The sequence below is a fragment of the Notolabrus celidotus genome, unplaced genomic scaffold, assembly GCF_009762535.1.
Source record: "Notolabrus celidotus isolate fNotCel1 unplaced genomic scaffold, fNotCel1.pri scaffold_134_arrow_ctg1, whole genome shotgun sequence".
NCBI classification, from domain to species: Eukaryota; Metazoa; Chordata; class Actinopteri; order Labriformes; family Labridae; genus Notolabrus; species Notolabrus celidotus.
In genome coordinates this window covers 48,658-68,657 of record NW_023260014.1, presented here as the reverse complement: position 1 = coordinate 68,657, position 20,000 = coordinate 48,658, and the positions used below count along the sequence as shown (strand labels likewise).

Genomic DNA, 20,000 nt, shown 5'->3' with positions numbered 1-20,000 from the left:
ATAAGGAGGTCCTGGGGATATTGTACTGTCCATATAAGGAGGTCCTGTTGATGTTGTATTGCCCATATAAGGAGGTCTTGTGGATGTTGTATTGTCCATATAAGGAGATCCTGCATGGCACTCATTTATGGTGTTTTTGCCCTTATAAGGAGAGCATGAGGGAGTCTGGTTCCTGGACTTGAAGAGCGGGTCTGGCACGGCAGGGCAGGGTCAGCCGCCTGTCAAAGCTGATGTTATCATGACGATGGACTCCAACGACTTCAGCAAGATGTTTGCAGGTGAGTCGTCACCACAGTAACGCTGTTTTTACAGCACTAGTGTGATGCTGTAACCATAGCGATGAGTGGTGGTTGTCCTTGTTTGTTGTTTCCATGGTAACAGCTGTGTCGTGGTTTCAGGTCAGCTGAAGCCGACGATGGCGTTCATGTCGGGGAAGCTGAGGATCAAAGGAGACATGACGCTCGCCATCAAACTGGAGAAACTGATGGGCAAAATGAGCAAGGCCAAACTGTGAGCCCCGCCCCCAGGCCCCCCAGGCCCCGCCCACTCGCTGTACATGTTGCCTTAATGAAAAATAATGCTAACACTTTAACAATAAAGACCTTATTAATAAACTAAACCCTGTTGGTTTAATGGAACAGACCACACAAACATCTCCTCCAGCTCACCTGAACTTCACCTGAGGACAGCTTAGCCCCGCCTCCAGGGTTTAATGCAGTGACATCACCGCCAGAGAACACCTGCTGAGTGTTCATCACACTTAAAGAAGAATTCTGTTTACAAATTTACAGGTAAACAACACACTACAGGTAAACAACACACCACAGGTAAACAACACACTACAGGTAAACAACACACTAAAGGTAAACAACACACTAAAGGTAAACAACACACCACAGGTAAACAACACACTAAAGGTAAACAACACACTACAGGTAAACAACACACCACAGGTAAACAACACACTACAGGTAAACAACACACTACAGGTAAACAACACACTAAAGGTAAACAACACACTACAGGTAAACAACACACTACAGGTAAACAACACACTACAGGTAAACAACACACTACAGGTAAACAACACACAACAGGTAAACAACACACTAAAGGTAAACAACACACTACAGGTAAACAACACACTACAGGTAAACAACACACCACAGGTAAACAACTCACTACAGGTAAACAACACACTACAGGTAAACAACTCACTACAGGTAAACAACACACTACAGGTAAACAACTCACTACAGGTAAACAACACACTACAGGTAAACAACACACCACAGGTAAACAACTCACTACAGGTAAACAACACACCACAGGTAAACAACTCACTACAGGTAAACAACTCACTACAGGTAAACAACACACTACAGGTAAACAACACACTAAAGGTAAACAACACACTAAAGGTAAACAACACACTACAGGTAAACAACACACCACAGGTAAACAACAGACCACAGGTAAACAACACACTACAGGTAAACAACAGACCACAGGTAAACAACACACGACAGGTTAACAACACACCACAGGTAAACAACACACTACAGGTAAACAACAGACCACAGGTAAACAACAGACCACAGGTAAACAACACACCACAGGTTAACAACACACCACAGGTAAACAACAGACTACAGGTAAACAACAGACCCCAGGTAAACAACACACTACAGGTAAACAACACACACCACAGGTAAACACCACACCACAGGTAAACACCACAGACAAACAGGACACGGTAACATGAGGGTTCCTCGGTGATAACAATGTAAACAACAACAGGTAAATAAATACATGTGGTCAGATCTAAGCTGAAGTTAGCATAGCAGCTAGCTTCAATAACCTTTATTTACACGACTATAACAGTGACAACTCTACATCAGATTAATGAACTGTGTGTGTGTGTGTGTGTGTGTGTGTGTGTGTGTGTGTGTGTGTGTGTGTGTGTGTGTGTGTGTCAGTCAGTCAAAGTCCACATGAGTCCAAGAGCTGTGAACAGACATTAAGAACTGCTCTCAGTCCTGTGAATGCACAGGTAGAGGGCGCTGTAGAGTCTTTACCAGGGGCTAACAGAGCCTGGTGTCAGAGTCAGTGAATGCAGCACAGAGACTAAACACGTGAAGGCAGGTAGGGGTCTGTTCTCACCTGGACAGGTATGAGTCAGAGTCAATAAACATCCTTCAACAAACAAAATAAACGTTATAAAGTTCTTCGTGTGATTTATTTAAAATCATCAACACATCACTCAGATCACTGACTAATCATCATTAAACCTTAACAGACACGTGCGCAAGCTGCAGCTCCACCTCCGGCTCTAATTGCCCAATTAACAGGTGCGTCCAGGTGCGCAGGTCTCTTTGTGCTTCAGCCTCCAACACCTTCAGACCTCTCGCGGGGATCCCAGCGGGCAGAGAGACACGGAGCGGACCGGAGGATGTCTGGTCCCGGATCGGTGATGATGGCCTGCGTCTGGGTCAGTCTGCTGGCTCTAGTCCAGCTTAGCGCGGGACAGGAGCCGCACCGGGACGCAGACGGAGGTCCGGCCGGCGTGGAGCCGCTGCTCTCGGACTCTGAGCCGCCCGAGGAGACCCGGGGCGGAGGGGTCTTCCTCCCGGTGCCGGTGTGGAGGTTTGTGAAAGGTAAGAAGGCACGCGCCTCGGGTGAGAGGGTCAGGGGACGAGGAGGAAGAACGTTCAAATGTTCAGAGGAAACAAGGTTCAAGTCTCAGGAAGCGTCCTGCTGCAGCGAGGGGGACATGTTTAAAACCAGTCCAACAAAAACCCAGGATATAGGTTCAAACCTCCTGAAGAGTGGACCTTTTAAACAGAATAAACTTTAAACAGAATAAACCTTTAATAAACCTTTAAACAGAGTTAACCTTTAATAAACCTTTAAACAGAGTAAACTTTAAACAGAGTAAACCTTTAAACAGAGTTAACCTTTAATAAACCTTTAAACAGAATAAACTTTAAACAGAATAAACCTTTAAACAGAATAAACTTTAAACAGAATAAACCTTTAATAAACCTTTAATAAACCTTTAATAAACCTTTAAACAGAATAAACTTTAAACAGAATAAACCTTTAATAAATCTTTAAACAGAATAAACCTTCATGTTACTTAATCCAGACTAAGTGCTGAAATGAACCTGCTGTGATCGTGTTTGGACGTATTAAAGGCTCAATGAGTCTCTGCTGATATACAGATTATAAGAGGTTGTAAAAAGAGTTAAAGATGAATACTCTGACCTTTTTTAAGGAGCTTTTATTTGTGCGGTTCCATTGTTGGCTTCCTGTCATCCTCGAGTCTCTGATACAGAGAAAAACCTCCTGTTTGTGAAAGGCTTTTACTTGTGCAATAAACTTGAACTTCCTGTCTGTGTTCAGGCTGAACTTCCTGTCTGTGTTCAGGCTGAACTTCCTGTCTGTGTTTAGGCTGAACTTCCTGTCTGTGTTTAGGCTGAACTTCCTGTCTGTGTTCAGGCTGAACTTCCTGTCTGTGTTCAGGTGGTGGACAGGTGTCAGACGACGGACGGCCTCAGTATCGCTGCAGCGACAGGACGCTGTCTGTTCGCTTCTCCCTCATCCGACACGCTCACCTGCAGCTGGAGGGTGAGTTTGATTTGTGCACCTGGCCCTCTCTGCTGCTGCTTGTAGTCGCTGTAATCGTACTGTCACGACCTGTTGTAAGCTCCGCCCCCTCGCCATGAGAGTGATACACTTGATCTCAGGTGGTCTTAAGCTTTGTGCTAGCTGGAGTAAACACCAACAGTCAGAGCGGATGGTGGGCTCACATTGCGAGACTGCAGGTCTGTGGGGGGGGGTTGGGTTTCTGTCTCAGCTTAGACCTGTTGTGTTTGTCCTCATGGTGTCTCTCAGAAAACGGGAAACGGCTGCTGGCTCTGCCTGACGGATGTCGTGGATCTGTTCGAATCTTCGGGCCGTGGCTGCTGCTGAAGCTCCCTTACACCAGCTGCCACATTGCATCATGGGTAAAAGCACTGACTACCTTTTTCCATCCCAAAGAATCCTTTGGGTAAATAACGCTCCCATTAAAATGAGTTTTTGGACGCCTGACCCTTGAGACCTTGGTCAGTAAGGGTCTAAGTGGACTAACAGGAGTGACGGGCCTCTAAAGCCATCCTGGACTCTGGTGAACTGGGACAAGGGTTATTTGAACATACTTGCTGCATCATTAAGATTTGAATTGTAGAGGCATCTCTTTAAAGTAAGGTCAGCTCCCTCCGAGAGGACAAAGCTATTTATTTATCATCATGTCTGATTTTTGTTTCCTCTCCAGGTTTCCAATGGAACAGAGTTTCTGCAGTTGAAGCTGCGATACTTTGACCATCTGTTGCAGAGGAACGTGACTGCTGAAGCTGCCTGTGAGAACCCCTCAGTGTCATCGCATCTGTCGCCGCCCATGGTGAGGTGCAGATCAACGGATGTCGATGTTAAACTACCGCTTGGAACACGTCTGAAGAGGGTTAAGGCGCTGGGTAAAGATGGCGTGATTCGGAGGGCGCTTACAACAACGACTCGAGGAGCGGCTTTAGTGCAGATATCAACTCCAGCAGACTTGGTAAGAAGGCCGGACACTTGATCCACATGGTCCAATAACCTGAGATGAGAACTAATAAGTGCATGTTTTACAGGATTCCACCTTCGAGATCATTTATGTGGACTCGTCTGGAGAAATGTCCACGATGCTGGCGGCTTGTTTCAATGCAGCGACGCAAAGTCAGCGAGACCGTCACCTGAGATCTGTACAGAATCCTGACCTGTGGGAGCTTTGGGAGTTTGAGGAGATTCCTCTTGAGTCATACAAGCCAGAACAAACCCAGCCATCCAAAACAGAGCCTACAGAACCACCCATATCAGAACCTTCCATACCAGAACCACTCTTCCCAGAGCCATTCTTTCCAGAATCACTCTTTCCAGAACCACTCTTTCCAGAACCACTCTTTCCAGAACCACTCTTTCCAGAATCACTCTTTCCAGAACCACTCTTTCCAGAGCAGCTATTTCCAGAAATAGTCCCAACAGAGCCGTCTATTCCAGTCCCAACACAGCCGTCTATTCCAGTCCCAACACAGCCGTCTATTCCAGTCCCAACAGAACCGTCTATTCCAGTCCCAACAACGCCGTCTATTCCAGTTCCAACAGAGCCGTCTGTTCTGGTACCAACAGAACCTTTAACTACAGCACCACTAATTCCTGAGACCACAGAGGGTGAACAAGGAACACCTCCTACAGTGGTAACAACAACTAAAACAACATGGGTGCCATTTTCTGATGCAGAGATCTTTGAGTTGTGGGGATTCGATGAAATTCCTACTGAGCCGTACACTGGTGACCCAACCACTACAGCTCTGCCCATCACATCTACCGCTGCCTTGACAACCAGCACAGCCACAACCAGTGCATCTTCAATTACCACGAGAGCCACCACAACCAGTGCCACCACAACCAGTGCTACCACAACCAGTGCAACCACAACCACCACAACCAGTGCACCTTCATTTACCACGAGTGCCACCACAACCAGTGCCACCACAACCAGTGCTACCACAACCACCACAACCAGTGCAACCACAACCACCACAACCAGTGCACCTTCAATTACCACGAGTGCCACCACAACCAGTGCTGCCCCAACCACCACAACCAGTGGTTCAAGCAGTTCCACACCCGGTGCTGTCCCTTCTACCACAACCAGTGCCACCACAACCAGCACTGCACCAACTCCTACAACTAGTGCCGCCCCAACTACCACAACCAGCAACCCCACCACTACAGTTGTTGCTCCTACAACTTCCTTAGGCCCTGTCACCACCACAGCAGGTGTTGCATCATCAACTACTGTACCCAGCGCCTTCTCCACCACGAGCACCACCACCATCAGCAGCACCACCACCTAGTGCTGCTTTCTCCACGACCAGCACCCATTAGAAAAGTCCTCCCCAAACGACCCCTCACTGTACTGTTTGAAATAAACCACAGATTTGGTGTATCTTCTGAATCTGGTTCTTTCTCTCCTAAAAACATGATCCTAAAACAATGCACTCAGTGACAAAGCCCTGCAGATGTTACTGTGGAGAAAGTTTGCTGTAAAAAAAAATATATATATATATATATATATATTATTATTATTATTATTAACAGGTGTTTTCATTGAAAACGTAAACCCTGAACACTTATCTTTAGTTTTTAAATGTAGTTTTCAAAGTGATGAGTCACTAAACAAATGAACTATAGTTACTGCACTAACAGAAAAACAGAAGCAGGTTGATACCCAGACATAAGTACACTCAAGAAGTTTTAATAAGTAAAAATGAAAATAAAGATAAAATACAATTTAGATATATACAATTTTACAAATGGAATTTAGATTAAATAGTAATTACAGGCAGTATTAAAAATGATTCATGACAGGTTGAAATTGTGTTATTATGGTTGGTAATGACAGATTAAGCAATAAATAAAATATGGGTATGTAATTTGACCATGAGTTGTAGTAAACAATAACGATATAACATAATATAATATGGCAAAGATAATTATATAATACACTGTAATACACATTATAATGATATCAGCAGTCAGTCAGTACTACTGTATTTTTTACAGTCTATGGTCAGTACGGGATGAGATGATGGAGTGTGACCATAGACTGTAAAAAATATGGACGTAGTATCCGTGACGTCACCCATCTGTTCCTGAGAGCTGTTTTGAAGCAAATCGACGGCGGCAGCCATATTGGTAATGCGGAACTCAACTAGGCAGAGTGTGACGTAGTGTGACGTAGTGTGAGTCTCTTAGCCAATGGCTGTGTGTTCCCGACCGGGAGTCACGTCAGTCATGTCCTTATTTGGGCAAAACTCATAATCTTAATATCTTCTGAACCGTCACGTTAGAAAAAAATTCACCCCCCGTACAGTGTATGCCATTAGAGAGATTAGCGTTGTAGGGCCAAGCCGTTTTTTGAACCAGGCTGTAAACAAGTTTATTAATGCTGCAAAGATCGTCTTTTTCCCATTCATATCTATGTGGTTTCCGGTGTTTCTGCAGCCAGCCTCAAGCGGATTTTCGATGTATTGCAGTTTATATCACTTCCGCATTGGCTTCATCGTTTGAGACCGGAGTTTGCCGCTTGAGTGTGACCTTGTGACAGACAATGCAGGGATGGTATGAATCTGTTCATCTCAGAGAGAGATTTGCAATGTGGTCTGAAATGTCTCTGTAAAATGGACTAAAGCATAATAATAATAATAATAATACTACTAATAATAAAAATAATAAAAATAAAAACAACACGACCGCAGACTTTTATTTTGACATTTGCTCTTTTACTTGAGTGTCACGTGAAGCTTCCTGTAGTTTCTTTACCGTGATCTCCTGTGCACATGCGCAGCTCGAAACGCCGGCTCACTTGGCCTCTGTGTGTGTGTGTGTGTGTGTGTGTGTGTGTGTGTGTGTGTGTGTGTGTGTGTGTGTGTGTGTGTGTGTGTGTGTGTGTGTGTGTGTGTGTGTGTGTGTGTGTAACAGCTGATTGGGTCACTGTAACCCAGCTGATGGTCTTTTAATTCTCCCGCTCTTTTACTGTCCTTTGATCTTACGTCAGAGCTCAGCGTTCTGTTGCTTTGTGCTAAAGGCGGGAAGGACCGGACTGTATGGTAAGTTAATTTCAATATTTAATATGGTTATAAGTTAAATGTTAAAGGTTAAATGTTAAATGTTAAAGGTTAAATGTTAAAGGTTAAATGTTTGAAACAGTTTTTCCCCGCAGGATAGAGGGTAAAGGCTGGACCGTTAGATGTTAGCTAAACTCATTAGCTAGTCCTCATTAGAGGATCTGACTCTTGAGTTCAGGTTTCATTTTCACCTTGTTTTACCATCTGAAGGCACATATATAAATATAATATGGTTTAACATTAGAGGGTAAGATATTTAGGGAGGTCGGGATTTACCGGTTTCACTATGAACTGTTTAAAAGTGTCACGGTGAACCTGACCGTGAAGGCTCCGGTACACCGGGTTCTCTCTGTGATGAAGGGGCCGAGACATGGGGCCGGGACATGGGGCCGGGACACGGGGCCGGGACACGGGGCCGAGACACGGGGCCGGGACACGGGGCCGGGACACGGGGCCGGGACACGGATCCGGGACATGGGGTCCGGAACACGGGGCCGGGTCACGGGCCCGGGACATGGGGTCCGGGACACGTGTCCGGGTGTTATGTTTTAGTAACCATTGTAACCTGGTTGTTTAAAGAATAGAAGTAGTATTTCACTGATAGCATGAATCTGGCTTCTTTAATCTGTGTTGTTTTTTCCTGCAGGAGAGATTTTACTTCGCACTGAGAACTTCCTCATCACCTGAAGGACTGCTGTGGTAGGACTGAGTCCATTTTCACATTTATAAATCTGTGAGTCATTGAATCAGTGTCAAAACTTTCAAAACACAGATTACCTAAATGTGTCTCCTCTAACAACACGAGGAGGCTCTGTGGTTAGAGAGCGAGGCTCTGCTCTGAGGTGTCTTTAGAGTCAGAGTGGATCAGGTAATAAACCAGAATCTACGTGATCTACATGTGCACTGAAACAAAAAACCAAAACACAAGTTCAAACCGCTGATGATCGTAAAGCAAGATCCTTTTTGTGGCAGAAGATGACGACTTTAAGTGACATCAATTCACGACTGAAAACACAAATAACATAAAGATGAGTTCATCTAAATACTGATCCACGACTAACAATACAAATAACATAAAGATGAGTTCATCTAAATACTGATCCATGACTGATGACACAAATAACATAAAGATGAGTTAATCTAAATACTGATCCATGACTAACAACACAAATAACATAAAGATGAGTTCATCTAAATACTGATCCATGACTAACAATACAAATAACATAAAGATGAGTTCATCTAAATACTGATCCACGACTAACAATACAAATAACATAAAGATGAGTTCATCTAAATACTGATCCACGACTAACAATACAAATAACATAAAGGGGAGTTCATCTAAATACTGATCCATGACTAACAATACAAATAACATAAAGATGAGTTCATCTAAATACTGATCCATGACTAACAATACAAATAACATAAAGATGAGTTCATCTAAATACTGATCCATGACTAACAATACAAATAACATAAAGGGGAGTTCATCTAAATACTGATCCATGACTGATTTTTTAAGTTGCAGTACTACAATGATTATAAGACTGAAATTCAGCTAGAATAATACCTTGCTCCAATAAGGCTTTGGCTCAGAGGCAGAACAGCTCAAAGGTTGAAGCACCAACCCTGTGATGGTTTAGTCCACAGCTCCTTCGGATCCCCCTCACTTTGTTTATATTTCTTTAGACTTGGTTAGAAGGTCAGACACAGAGGAGTGGACCAATGACTTTCGTTTATGTTTGATTAAAACACTTAGAGAAAACAACTCCCATGCTAAAGTGTTTTAATGTTTAATTCAACCAGTAAGGCCTGTTGAAGTAAATATGATCAGAATAAAGCAGCAAACACAGTGGAAGAAAATGTCATTGAAGCCCAAACCGTCCATTAAACTCTTTACTGCGCCCCCCCCCCCCCCCCCCCCCACAGACTGATTTAGGTTAGGGGTAGACATGCAGAGTGAGCTGTCTTCAGCCCATCAGTGCCGGGTCCCTGTGAGTGTCAGGTTCTGGATCACAGTCAGTCATGTCCATGATGTTTAGAGTAGAACAATCTTCAATGCCCCCAGCAAACTGCAGAAACATTTGTTTGACTCCTGTATTCTCAAAACACAGTGCACCCCCCCTCCTCAGGTACTGGGTCGGTGCCCTGTTCACATCAGCAATGCAGATCCAGTGTTTATTTGGATCTTTAGCTACACACCACTTTGAGTGGTCATGTTTAGGCCCCCAGTGACCCACATGTGTCTCTATATTTTTGACATTGAGTACTTTATGAACTCCAGAAACACAATAGGAACGTTGGCCGTCACGCTGGCAGCCCCAGGTCTGAACATCCAGATCACTGCCGAGTGCTTGTGCAATAGTGACGTAAAGATCTCCAACTGCAAAAAACAAACAAAGTAAAACCCCAATTAATTACTATTACAGGAACTGCAGCAGATTTCAGCTACCTTTATTATCATGTCTTTATTTCAGAGGCCTGGGGTGTGTAATATCTCCTGCAGAGGGGTTTGCGTGGCAAAGTGGGGCGGTCGCATTTTCTGAGCCAAACTGATCTTGTGAGCTACTTGAAATCTTCTTGATGATACCAACCACTACTGTGCTTGAAATGTTATTCATTTTATTTTACCAACCAACATATTTGAGTAAGTCTTGTTTTCCGAGGCATCAGTGATCTACATTTTTATTTTTAGTGGAGTGGAGAGCGGGGGAAGACATGCAGGAAATTGCCGCGGCCGGGAATTTAACCGGCGATCCCTGCGACGAGGACTGTAGCCTCTGTGTGTGGGGCGCTTAGACCGCTAGGCCACCAGCGCCCCAGTGATCTACATTTTGCTTACAAGTTGATAACCTGTGGTCAGAGCAGATAACAGACAGAAAACGGACGTGCCCAGGACATTGTTACGAGTTAAAAAACAATGTGACCATGGAGCACACGTTGATTCTACAGGTGTTACAGCACCATAACCAAAACCACTGCAGCGATGTAAATGACATTTGAACTGAGCTTTTCAAACAAGTATGATATCAAGAGCAGCTACTAAATGCTACTAGTGATATTACTAGCTAACTCCCCTTTGTTTTTCCAAGTGTGGTCGATAAGTCCAAATTATGTCAGTTGTTGGTTTGTGAAAGCTGAACGATTGACTGGAAATGTGAGGAGGAGGGAGAAGGTTGGCTAACATGCAGACAGCTCACCTTTGGTCTGTTCAAACTGTTGTTTAGAAATGCTGTAAAACTTCTGAGTGGAGTCAGTCGATATCAGCTCACTGAAAGTATTGAGTGGGGGAGGTTGGACCCAGTTCACAGCATCCCTAAGTTCTTGATGAAAGTCCAATGGAATATCGTGTTCAAATGGGAAGGCTCCAATGTACTGCAGATGCATACCTGAAAAATACAAAGTGGTACATATACATTAACCAGGTTGAACACTGAGGCATATATTCTCACATTGAGAGCTTATTACCTATTTTGCTGAACTCGGTGTATTGAAATGTGACACAGATAAATATCTGAGCGTTACGTTCTCCACTTTCAGGCCAGAAATTATTCTGGTCTCTCCTGAAAGGGAACTGTGGTGTGCTGTGCATGAGCCAGACTCCAGTGCTGGTTCTATCCATCATCAGAACCCCTGAGGAGCAGAAACAGAACAGAGGTCATGAATTGGTAGGCGTGTTAAAGTTTGCCACAGGGGGATATCTTTCAAAGAAGTGTTTTCATGTGTTACAGTCATCCTCATCAAACAGACTGACTGAATAAAGTGACGTTCGACCAGGTAAATGCAGGAATTGTCACTGATGAATTGGATTTATGAACCCGCATTTACTAACCTTCCATCTGACCTAGGAGAAATCCCAGAGTTTAACCCTCTGCATGCCTGAGCCTAAAATAACTTACACAAATAGATAAGTCAAGGTTTTCTTTCTTTTGTAATGAACACAAAAGTAACAGTTATGTATTTATTTAATTTACTGTACCTTTGCTGTGACCAAACTTGACAAAAGCATTACTTCCTGGAGGTTGATCACTGTAGCTGATGAATCCAAATGTACTTGGCTAAAAGTAATGCAGAGGAAACACAATGAAACTGATTCAACTTCCCCGCTGTAAACAGAGCAGCTGTGATTCTTTCACATTCAGTATATATATATATGTAACTTACATGGATTTTACAATTAATACATTGATATGCTAATAATAAGTAAAAAATAAACAATACTTTTTAAAGCTTGCATAGCTTGTCTGTAATCTGTTCTGGATCATGAAGTATTTAAGGTAAATGTACCACTTTAATAATTGATTACAAAGTATGCTGCTGATGTCTTCATCCTAATGGGATATCTGGTTAAATAAAGGTTAAATGAATAATTAACAATATCTATATTTTCAGAACTAGCACAGGGAGTATTTCAGTTTAGTAACCCAGGGTAATGTTTTTAAAGTTATTTTCTTCACTTTTTTTAAAGATAGGACGGCAGGTAGAAGAGGATATTAGGGAGAGAGAGTGAGAGAGGACATGTTGCAAAGGGCCACCAGTTAAACTTGAACCCAGGTCGATCGCTTGAAGACTACATCCCCTGTACATAAAGCAAGTGGTTTAATTACTAATGAGCCAGACTCGTGCCCGTCCCAGGTCCAAAGCGGTCTCTGTCAAAGAAAGGTCTTAGTCTCTGGTGAGAACAGTCTTGGCTTTAATAGTGTCCGAAGAGAAACTGAAGACATTAGTGAAGAGAGAAGAAGGTCTGGATTGATTCAGGATGATTCTCACCATAGATCTGATAGGAGTTAAGAGGGGTCGCAGAGTGTTTGCCAGGACTCCGTCGGGATGCTTGATGCTTTTAAAGTTCGGTGTAGAGGACACCATCTTTCTGGCTCCACTTGAATCAATGTAAACATACTCCAGACCAGTTAGACCTTTTAAAGGAAGGTTGGGAGCCTTGTACAAGATGTACCTGAAGAGAAGGGAACGTTCATTAATCCAGCAGTGGTTCTCTTTTAATGTTAAGTTAAGATCAAGTTTCCCTCACCAGTTCACTTGAGCATTATTCTCGTTTTTGCAGGTCACTGCTCCATCAGATCCCCAGCAGAGCACAGTGAGTGTCAGGACAAACCTCCACATGGCTGTCTATAAGACACCTGCAACACAACAGCACCCTTTATCTTAGTTCATCTGAGACTCACAAATACTAAAGAGTAACTAAACACTCACACTCCTGTTTTTAGTTCACCTCTGTACACAGGTATTTAGTGGTGTTGTTGATCAGTTGTTAAAGTATAATGAAAATATAACAGTCTCAGCAGATGTGTGTCTAACATGAGTCTGGTCCTGCTGGAGGTTTCTGCCTGTTAAAGGAAGTTTGTCCTTGCCACTGTAACTTGCTAAATGCTGCAAAGTGCTCTGCTCATGGTGGATTAAGATGAGATCAGACTGAGTCCTGTCTGGAAGATGGGACTGGATCTCAGGTCCACTGTTACCATGCTAGCAAACTAGGCAGAGTGAAAGAACGTACCTTTGAGAAGGAGTGGAACGTGCAGAGGTTTCCAGGTTCTATCTGTGATAAATCGGTCTCCCTGCAGAACCACCAGGTCACAGAAACCTTTATTTACCCCCTCCCCAGCTTCTCTAGTCATTTACTGTCCAATAGGCTTTCAGTGCACCTTTGACCTTCCCGTCATACTGCCTCCTACAACAAATAAGGTGCTGTTATTGCTTAAGTCAATATTAATCTGTACTTTGTCCCATACAAACAAACTGAACTACTGTTAACACAGATTCTTCAGACAAAGATAACTTTGATCCAGTTTGTGCATCTGTTTCTGATAAACTAAAGAATGTGTTAATGTACTATATATTCATGTTAAATATTTTCAAATCCAACATTTTTTTCTTAAGCTCACTATATAGTCCACTGCATTCAGCTGATTATGCAGGGAATAGTGAGTATGAGTTTTTGATTTCAGAAGCAGCTTCACTGTCTCTATTTCCAACATCAGCACAGATCTCCTTTTCAATTTAAAAAACTGTGGCTCCTGATCAGAGTGCAACTTGCTGGCATGGCTCTTTTACTGATGTGAATTGTTGTTCATTTACTTAATGTTTCTAATGGCCCCTTAAAGGGGGTATGACCAAAACTTTGAACTCCAAAAATTCGTCAGGGTAATGTATTAGGGTAGAATCACATTTAAAGGTGCAGTGTGTAGTACTTAAAGGTACAGGTATCTGGTATCTATAGTATTTAGAAATTGCAGTATGATCAACTGCTTCTCAACAATAATTAGCTCCAACTGTAAAGTAATACGTGGATAATACACTTTGAGTCGCCATGGTTTCCTGTGCGTAAACAAGCAGATTATGTACAGGACCACAAAATAGTAATATGGCTAACCTATATATGACACTGCCAACTAGTGTCCGGGTGGAGTATTGCAGACCAACGTAGACACTCCAATGCACAAGTATTTAACAGTGTTGGCCACTATGACGTGGCTACAGCGTAGAGTCAACACAGAAGTATAAACCAGACTTTAGCTGCTTCCTTCCTTTCATCTCACCTTTTCTTTGGTTTCTGAGCTCTCTGTCGTTTTGGGGTTCATTTTGCATCTTTTTGATGCTGTATAAGTATTATTTCAAAACAAACAGAAATGGACCAAGTCTTACTCAATGAAACAAGTAAAGCTGGTATTTTGTGTTACATTCAGATTAAACAGTAAAGGTGGAGGACCATTCCTGGTCTCTGCACGGAGCAAAAAGCTGTTTGGGTGACCATTTTATGTCTACTTTTTTCACTGGTACTGAAACTGTTAGACCATCAAGCTGGACCAATGCATTTGACCACAGCTGAAAGTAGGACTGGATCCTGATTTAACTTGATTTTGTAATAATTACCAGTATGTGAAGCAGTTGTCTTTTTTAACTATCGTTACTATTTTGACTTTGATATGATCAGATGATCAGACATTGTGACATGCCAAGTATGAGTTATATTAGTCCAAGAAGGTTTATCTGGTCGGACACTGTATATCAATGTGAGACAGATCTTATTACATGCCAAGCTAAAAAAAAAAAAAACTGGTTTAGTGACAGTAGCTGTCTAACTACAGATATGTGTTCTATTGTTATGCCATAGTGGCTGAGCTTCTGTGAAATCACATGTTCATAAACTCTCCTCCCTCTCCGGTGATAGGGTATAAAAATGCTGAACTCTGAGTTCTTCCTGCTGTTTCTGCTTTCTCAGCATCACAGAGCATCCTGACGCCAACAACACAGGTAGGAAACATTTAAGTGGAACAGCTCCATACAAACCTTAAAAAAAACTGAAGATTTATTTGACATTATTATAATATTGATCATTAAATCTAAACTGATGAATGACACATAAAAAACAAACTTACACAATAACCTTGAAATTATGGTTGTGCTTGCTGAGGCACTTTACCTTTACCTTTACCTGCCTGGTAAACCACGAGTAGTCCTTATTGGTGGTTTTTAAGTGTACAGGTTTCTACAGGGGCACTGCATAAGAGAAAGGTAAGGGACAAATCTAAGGGCCCATGAATGACAGGGGCCCTAATTAATAAATCATGTTTGGCAATGAAGGGGTGGGGATCAATTAAATATTTTTCCATAGACCCCAAAATCCCTGATGGATTCCCTGGGTTAAAAGCATGTTTGGGTTACATGTCCAGCTCCATAATGTCAGTTGTCAACTTAATTCTCAGATTTCTTACAGAATGAATATGTCTGAGTCCTGTGCTCTGTCAAACATAGTTTCTGAGACCAATCATTTCTGCATGTATTTATGGTCACAGTAATAATGACACCCCTTTTGAAATGCCATCAGTCTCTCACTTTGGCTGCTTATCTAGGCCCAGCTCTTAGTGACAACAGCCTACAATGAAGCCCAGACGATAATGTCCCTGCCAATATACTATTTCTTCTTCCTAAGGGATCCTTAAACATTTCGACTTGAAACATCAAGGAGTGATTGTTCCTTTCTGGGCTCCTTCCACGATCCCTTATCTCCTTGGTTTGTTTGTTAACCTCAGCCCAGTTGCCCTGCTGAAGCTTTCATTTGCCTGGATTCTTTTATTGCTGTTGGCCAAGGCTCATTACCACACCTGATGGCTAGAATGTAGATCAACTCGTTTGTGAAACTTGACAGTCTTCTATTTGCAGTGGCTCCCTCCAAAAATGAAGGAATTGACTTTGTTGCACTGCAGTACCATGACCGGCCCTGATTTAAGTGTCTTGAGATAACAGTCGTTGTGAATTGGTGCTATATTAATTAAGAAAAACGTGTCAGTACAGGCGATTTACCCATGCACATAAGATGCTGGTTGACTAAACCTCTGACTGACTGCTGATAATTCAATGAGGCAACAAAATCTCATTTTGATAATTGTGGATAACGTTCAACTTCCACTTTGGTACCAAAGAAACAAAAGAGGAATTATTCTGACACAACTGTCAGTTAGTTTTCATGAATTATTTCAAAGTTACAGGATTTGTGTTTTTTTTTTTCATTTAGAGGCCAAAGAGCAGAAACCATCAGCTGTTTGCACCACACTGGATGCATCACCCACTTCTGGGCATCACCATGACAATGGAGTGAGTATCATCATAACCAAATCAAATACTCACTAATCATGCAGTTATTAAACCGGATTTTAAAATCTACACTAAGGGAATTATACAATCTTTACATAAAATAAAATGTTTACACCATCTTTTTCTGCAGGAAATGCACCTCATCAAAATATGCAGATATTATCTCAAAAAGTATTCGGACCAAATCAGAAGTACCTGTTATTTACCAGCTGAAACCAAAGAAAGAAAGTATTGGAACACTAAGTAGAATGACTCTTGGTGACAAAAATGTAAACAAGACCAACAGAACCATCTTACTTGTTGGTGAAACAGGATCAGGAAAATCTACTCTGATCAACACTCTGGTGAACTACGCCATAGGGGTGAGATGGGAGGACGATGTCTGGTTTGAGATCGTTGAGGAGAAGAAAAAAAATGCACAGGAGAATCAAGATAAAGAAGGTCAAAGTGTAAGTCAGACCTCAGATGTGATCATGTACGAGATCTTTGGTTACGAAGGTCAAACTCTGCCCTACTCTCTGACCATCATCGACACTCCTGGATACGGAGACACCAGAGGAGCTGAGCAAGATGAAATCATCAGTCAGAGACTGTTAGACCTGTTCCGCTCAGAGGATGGAGTTCGTGAGATTAATGTTGTGGGTCTGGTGATGAAAGCCAGTGAGAATCGACTGAGTGACCGTCTGAGGTACATCTTTGATTCGGTGGTGTCTCTATTTGGAAAAAACCTGGAGAACAACATCGTCTCCCTCATCACACACTCAGACGGGATAACACCTGAAAATGCTCTGAAAGCTCTTGAGGATGCAGACATCAAGTGTGCCCAAGATGAGGACGATGAGCCGGTTTATTTTATGTTCAATAATCACCAAAGCAAACAGAAAACAAAGAAAAATAAGGCTGCTTTAAAATCTGCATGGGACTTAACAAACAGCCAAATGGAAGAATTCACTGACTTCCTAGAAAAGAGTAAGCCTCAGAGTCTGATAAAAACTGTTGAAGTGTTGAATGAACGAATCAGACTGACAGCCTGCATCCAGAACCTGAAAGACCGAGTTCAGATGATCGAACTACAGCAGGTAGAGATCCAGCAGACTCGGGACGCTCTGAACAAACAAGAAGCAGAGATGAAGAGCAACGAGAACTTCACTGTGTGGGTGGATGAGCCATACAAAGTTAAAGAACCTATCGATGGAGGGACGTGGGGGTTGGTGTTATATGAGGGAGCTCTCTGCTGTAACGTCTGTGAGGAGAACTGTCACTACCCTGGATGCACGATGGCCTGGTCTCCCAGTCACTGTCAGGTCATGAGAAGAGGCCGCTGTACTTCATGTACCAAGAAATGTCCTGCCTCTGACCACGTGAAAGAGCAGAAGATCTACGTGACCAAGACCAGGAGAGTTCAGAAGACCCTTCAGGATGTGAAAGAGAGGTATGAAAAGAAAAAAGCAGACTGTGAGGAGACGACCGACCTCCTGGCTGATCTGGAGAAACGGATGAAAGACCTTCAGACGGACAAAGATCGGTGTTTTGGGGAGGCCTTCCAGCATGTTGAGAAGCTGGAGCAGATCGCTCTGAACGTGGACTCCCTGTCCACTCATGTCCACCTGGACTTCCTGATCCAGAAGATGAAGGAGAGAGGAGACACAGAGAAGGTCCAGAAACTGGAGGAGATGAAGAGACGAGGGGGTGAAGGAAAAAGAGCAGGACTGCGGTACAGGTTCGGCAGCCTGCTGGCAGCTGGTAAATCACTTTTTGGATTTAAAAAATAAGTGAACAAGATGATTGAGAGCAGACACCTGTGGATGAAAAAGGTGAACCTGCTGATACAGAAGTTTAAGGATCATTGAAGAAGTTTCAGTCCAGAGCTGTTGGGCCTGATTTATGTTGTTTTCCTGCATAAAGACCTGAATGTGGTCTTCCTCCTGGAACAGTGCCTGCTGATGATCGTGATGACTGCAGCTGTTTATTCTTAACCTTTGTTCTTCTATTTCTTTAACCAGTGATTAACTGTATAAACTCGTATCACGTCCTCTGGTGTTAGATGTTACAGACAGCAGCAACACAAACCGTCCTTCAGTTGGACAGACGTCCGTGTCTCTGTCTTCAGATCCTCTGTGTGAGTTCATGATTTATTGTTGTTTCAGTCTGTGGTTTATTTTAAATGATGTGGAGGAGGAGTCAGAAACTCTTCAGTTTGTCACATGTTCATTAGAAAGTAGAAATATTCTGTTCTATCTGAATCATATGTTCACTCTTTAAATCTGTTGTTCTGTTTGATGAAGAAACCAGTCTGTAATAATTCAAAGACGATATAACATTTAGTTTAACATCGTCTCAGGTTCACAGGGTCTGAGTTCTTGTTTTAATCACATGTTCATCGTTGGTGGCACAATATATTGTTTTGTCATTCAACTTTTTATTGCATTTTTTTCAGTATTTCTTTGTTCACGACAAGTTGACAAATTATATATGTTATACAAAACCAACAAAAAGAAAGAAAAAAAATACATATAATAATAATAAAATAAATAAATAAATATAATAATAATAATAAAATAGCATTCCTAATTTTCTTGTTGGCACAATATAAAAGGTGCACATTTCTTGCACAATAAAAAAAGCTGATGCAAATAAAAAAAACAATAGATTTAAAAAAAAAAAAGACAAAAGGAGATTATATATGTGGTTTATCATATTGGTGTTTAATCCTGTGAATGTCATGTATCCATGTATGTTTTACTTTATTCTTTAAATGTCATATCTGTAGTCAATGCAGCATATTCTGTGTTTTCTCCATGATTAGTTAAACAGTTAATCAATAATCAAATGTGTGATTGATGAAATCAGTTTGTCTTCATTTGATCATGATTTTAAATGTTTTATTGATTCATCTGATTCATTAAATATCTGTGATCGATTCACCTGATTCATTAAATATCTGTTATTGATTCACCTGATTCATTAAATATCTGTGATTGATTCAGTCTCAGCTTCAGTTTATTCTGATCTCAAAGTTCAACATGGACTCGATGTTTACACACAGCGTGATGAAGAGCAGGAAGTGATGATGATGGTTTCTGCTGTCATCAACAGAGGGCGCTAACACTGCACTCCTGACTACACTGAACTGATGGAAACCTGAACACTTGAACACACCTTCATACCTGTAACAGAACTGTTATATTATTATAACTTTAGCTTACAGCTTTTATAACAGAGTGAACAAATGTTCACCTTTGACCTCTGTGAAAGTTATTAAACACGTCCACAGCAGCAGAGATCCAGAGGAACCTACGGGACAAGGGAGCTCAGGGACTCCAGAAAGGTCTATGGTTAGTAACTTTAATGGGACAGGAAGAGTTAAAGTGAGAGACAGGCAGAGAGAGGAGACAGAGGGAAAGACAGGATCCCAGTGTGTCAGTCTAAGCCTATAGCAGCATAACTAAGACCTGGTCCAAGCCTGATCCAGCTCTAACTATAAGCTTTATCAAAAAGGAAAGTTTGAAGCCTACTCTTAAAAGTAGAGAGGGGGTCTGCCTCCTGGACCCTGACTGGTAGATTCTGTTTCAGCTCAGGTGTGACAGGTTGATTCTTACCTGAGTGAACACCATCAGGAGGAAAGGATCTTTATTCACCTTCTGCTGCGTGTGAAGTTTCAAATCTGTGAAT

At 42.2% G+C, this 20,000-nt stretch overlaps 4 protein-coding genes across 4 annotated transcripts in view; 3 read left to right on the top strand and 1 right to left on the bottom strand.

Moving 5' to 3' along the window:
* Positions 1–619, top strand: part of hsdl2 (hydroxysteroid dehydrogenase like 2) — a 5,562-nt gene extending 4,943 nt beyond the window's left edge. The window contains exons 10-11 of the mRNA XM_034678333.1: positions 150–278; positions 399–619. Of these exons, the coding sequence (XP_034534224.1) occupies positions 150–278; positions 399–514 (245 nt within the window). The 3' untranslated portion in view covers positions 515–619. The remainder of the gene's footprint in view (positions 1–149; positions 279–398) is intronic.
* A 1,467-nt stretch (positions 620–2,086) lies between these two features.
* LOC117808645 (mucin-5AC-like) lies at positions 2,087–6,031 on the top strand. Its single transcript, XM_034678330.1, has 7 exons — positions 2,087–2,171; positions 2,300–2,657; positions 3,526–3,630; positions 3,898–4,010; positions 4,319–4,600; positions 4,674–5,053; positions 5,102–6,031. The coding sequence occupies exons 2-7, from the start codon at positions 2,453–2,455 to the stop codon at positions 5,937–5,939; spliced, it is 1,923 nt and encodes a 640-aa protein (XP_034534221.1). The 5' UTR covers positions 2,087–2,171; positions 2,300–2,452; the 3' UTR covers positions 5,940–6,031.
* A 1,526-nt stretch (positions 6,032–7,557) lies between these two features.
* LOC117808659 overlaps positions 7,558–20,000 on the top strand; it is a 24,713-nt gene continuing 12,270 nt past the window's right edge. The window contains exons 1-2 of the mRNA XM_034678350.1: positions 7,558–7,694; positions 8,359–8,411. The gene's annotated coding sequence lies outside the window, so the exon portion shown is untranslated. The remainder of the gene's footprint in view (positions 7,695–8,358; positions 8,412–20,000) is intronic.
* Positions 9,664–13,329, bottom strand: LOC117808661 (plancitoxin-1-like). Its single transcript, XM_034678353.1, has 7 exons — positions 13,231–13,329; positions 12,748–12,856; positions 12,489–12,672; positions 11,698–11,776; positions 11,187–11,351; positions 10,919–11,107; positions 9,664–10,101 (listed from the first exon to the last, which is right to left on the bottom strand). Exons 2-7 carry the CDS (start codon positions 12,837–12,839, stop codon positions 9,689–9,691), a joined length of 1,122 nt encoding a protein of 373 aa, XP_034534244.1. The 5' UTR covers positions 12,840–12,856; positions 13,231–13,329; the 3' UTR covers positions 9,664–9,688.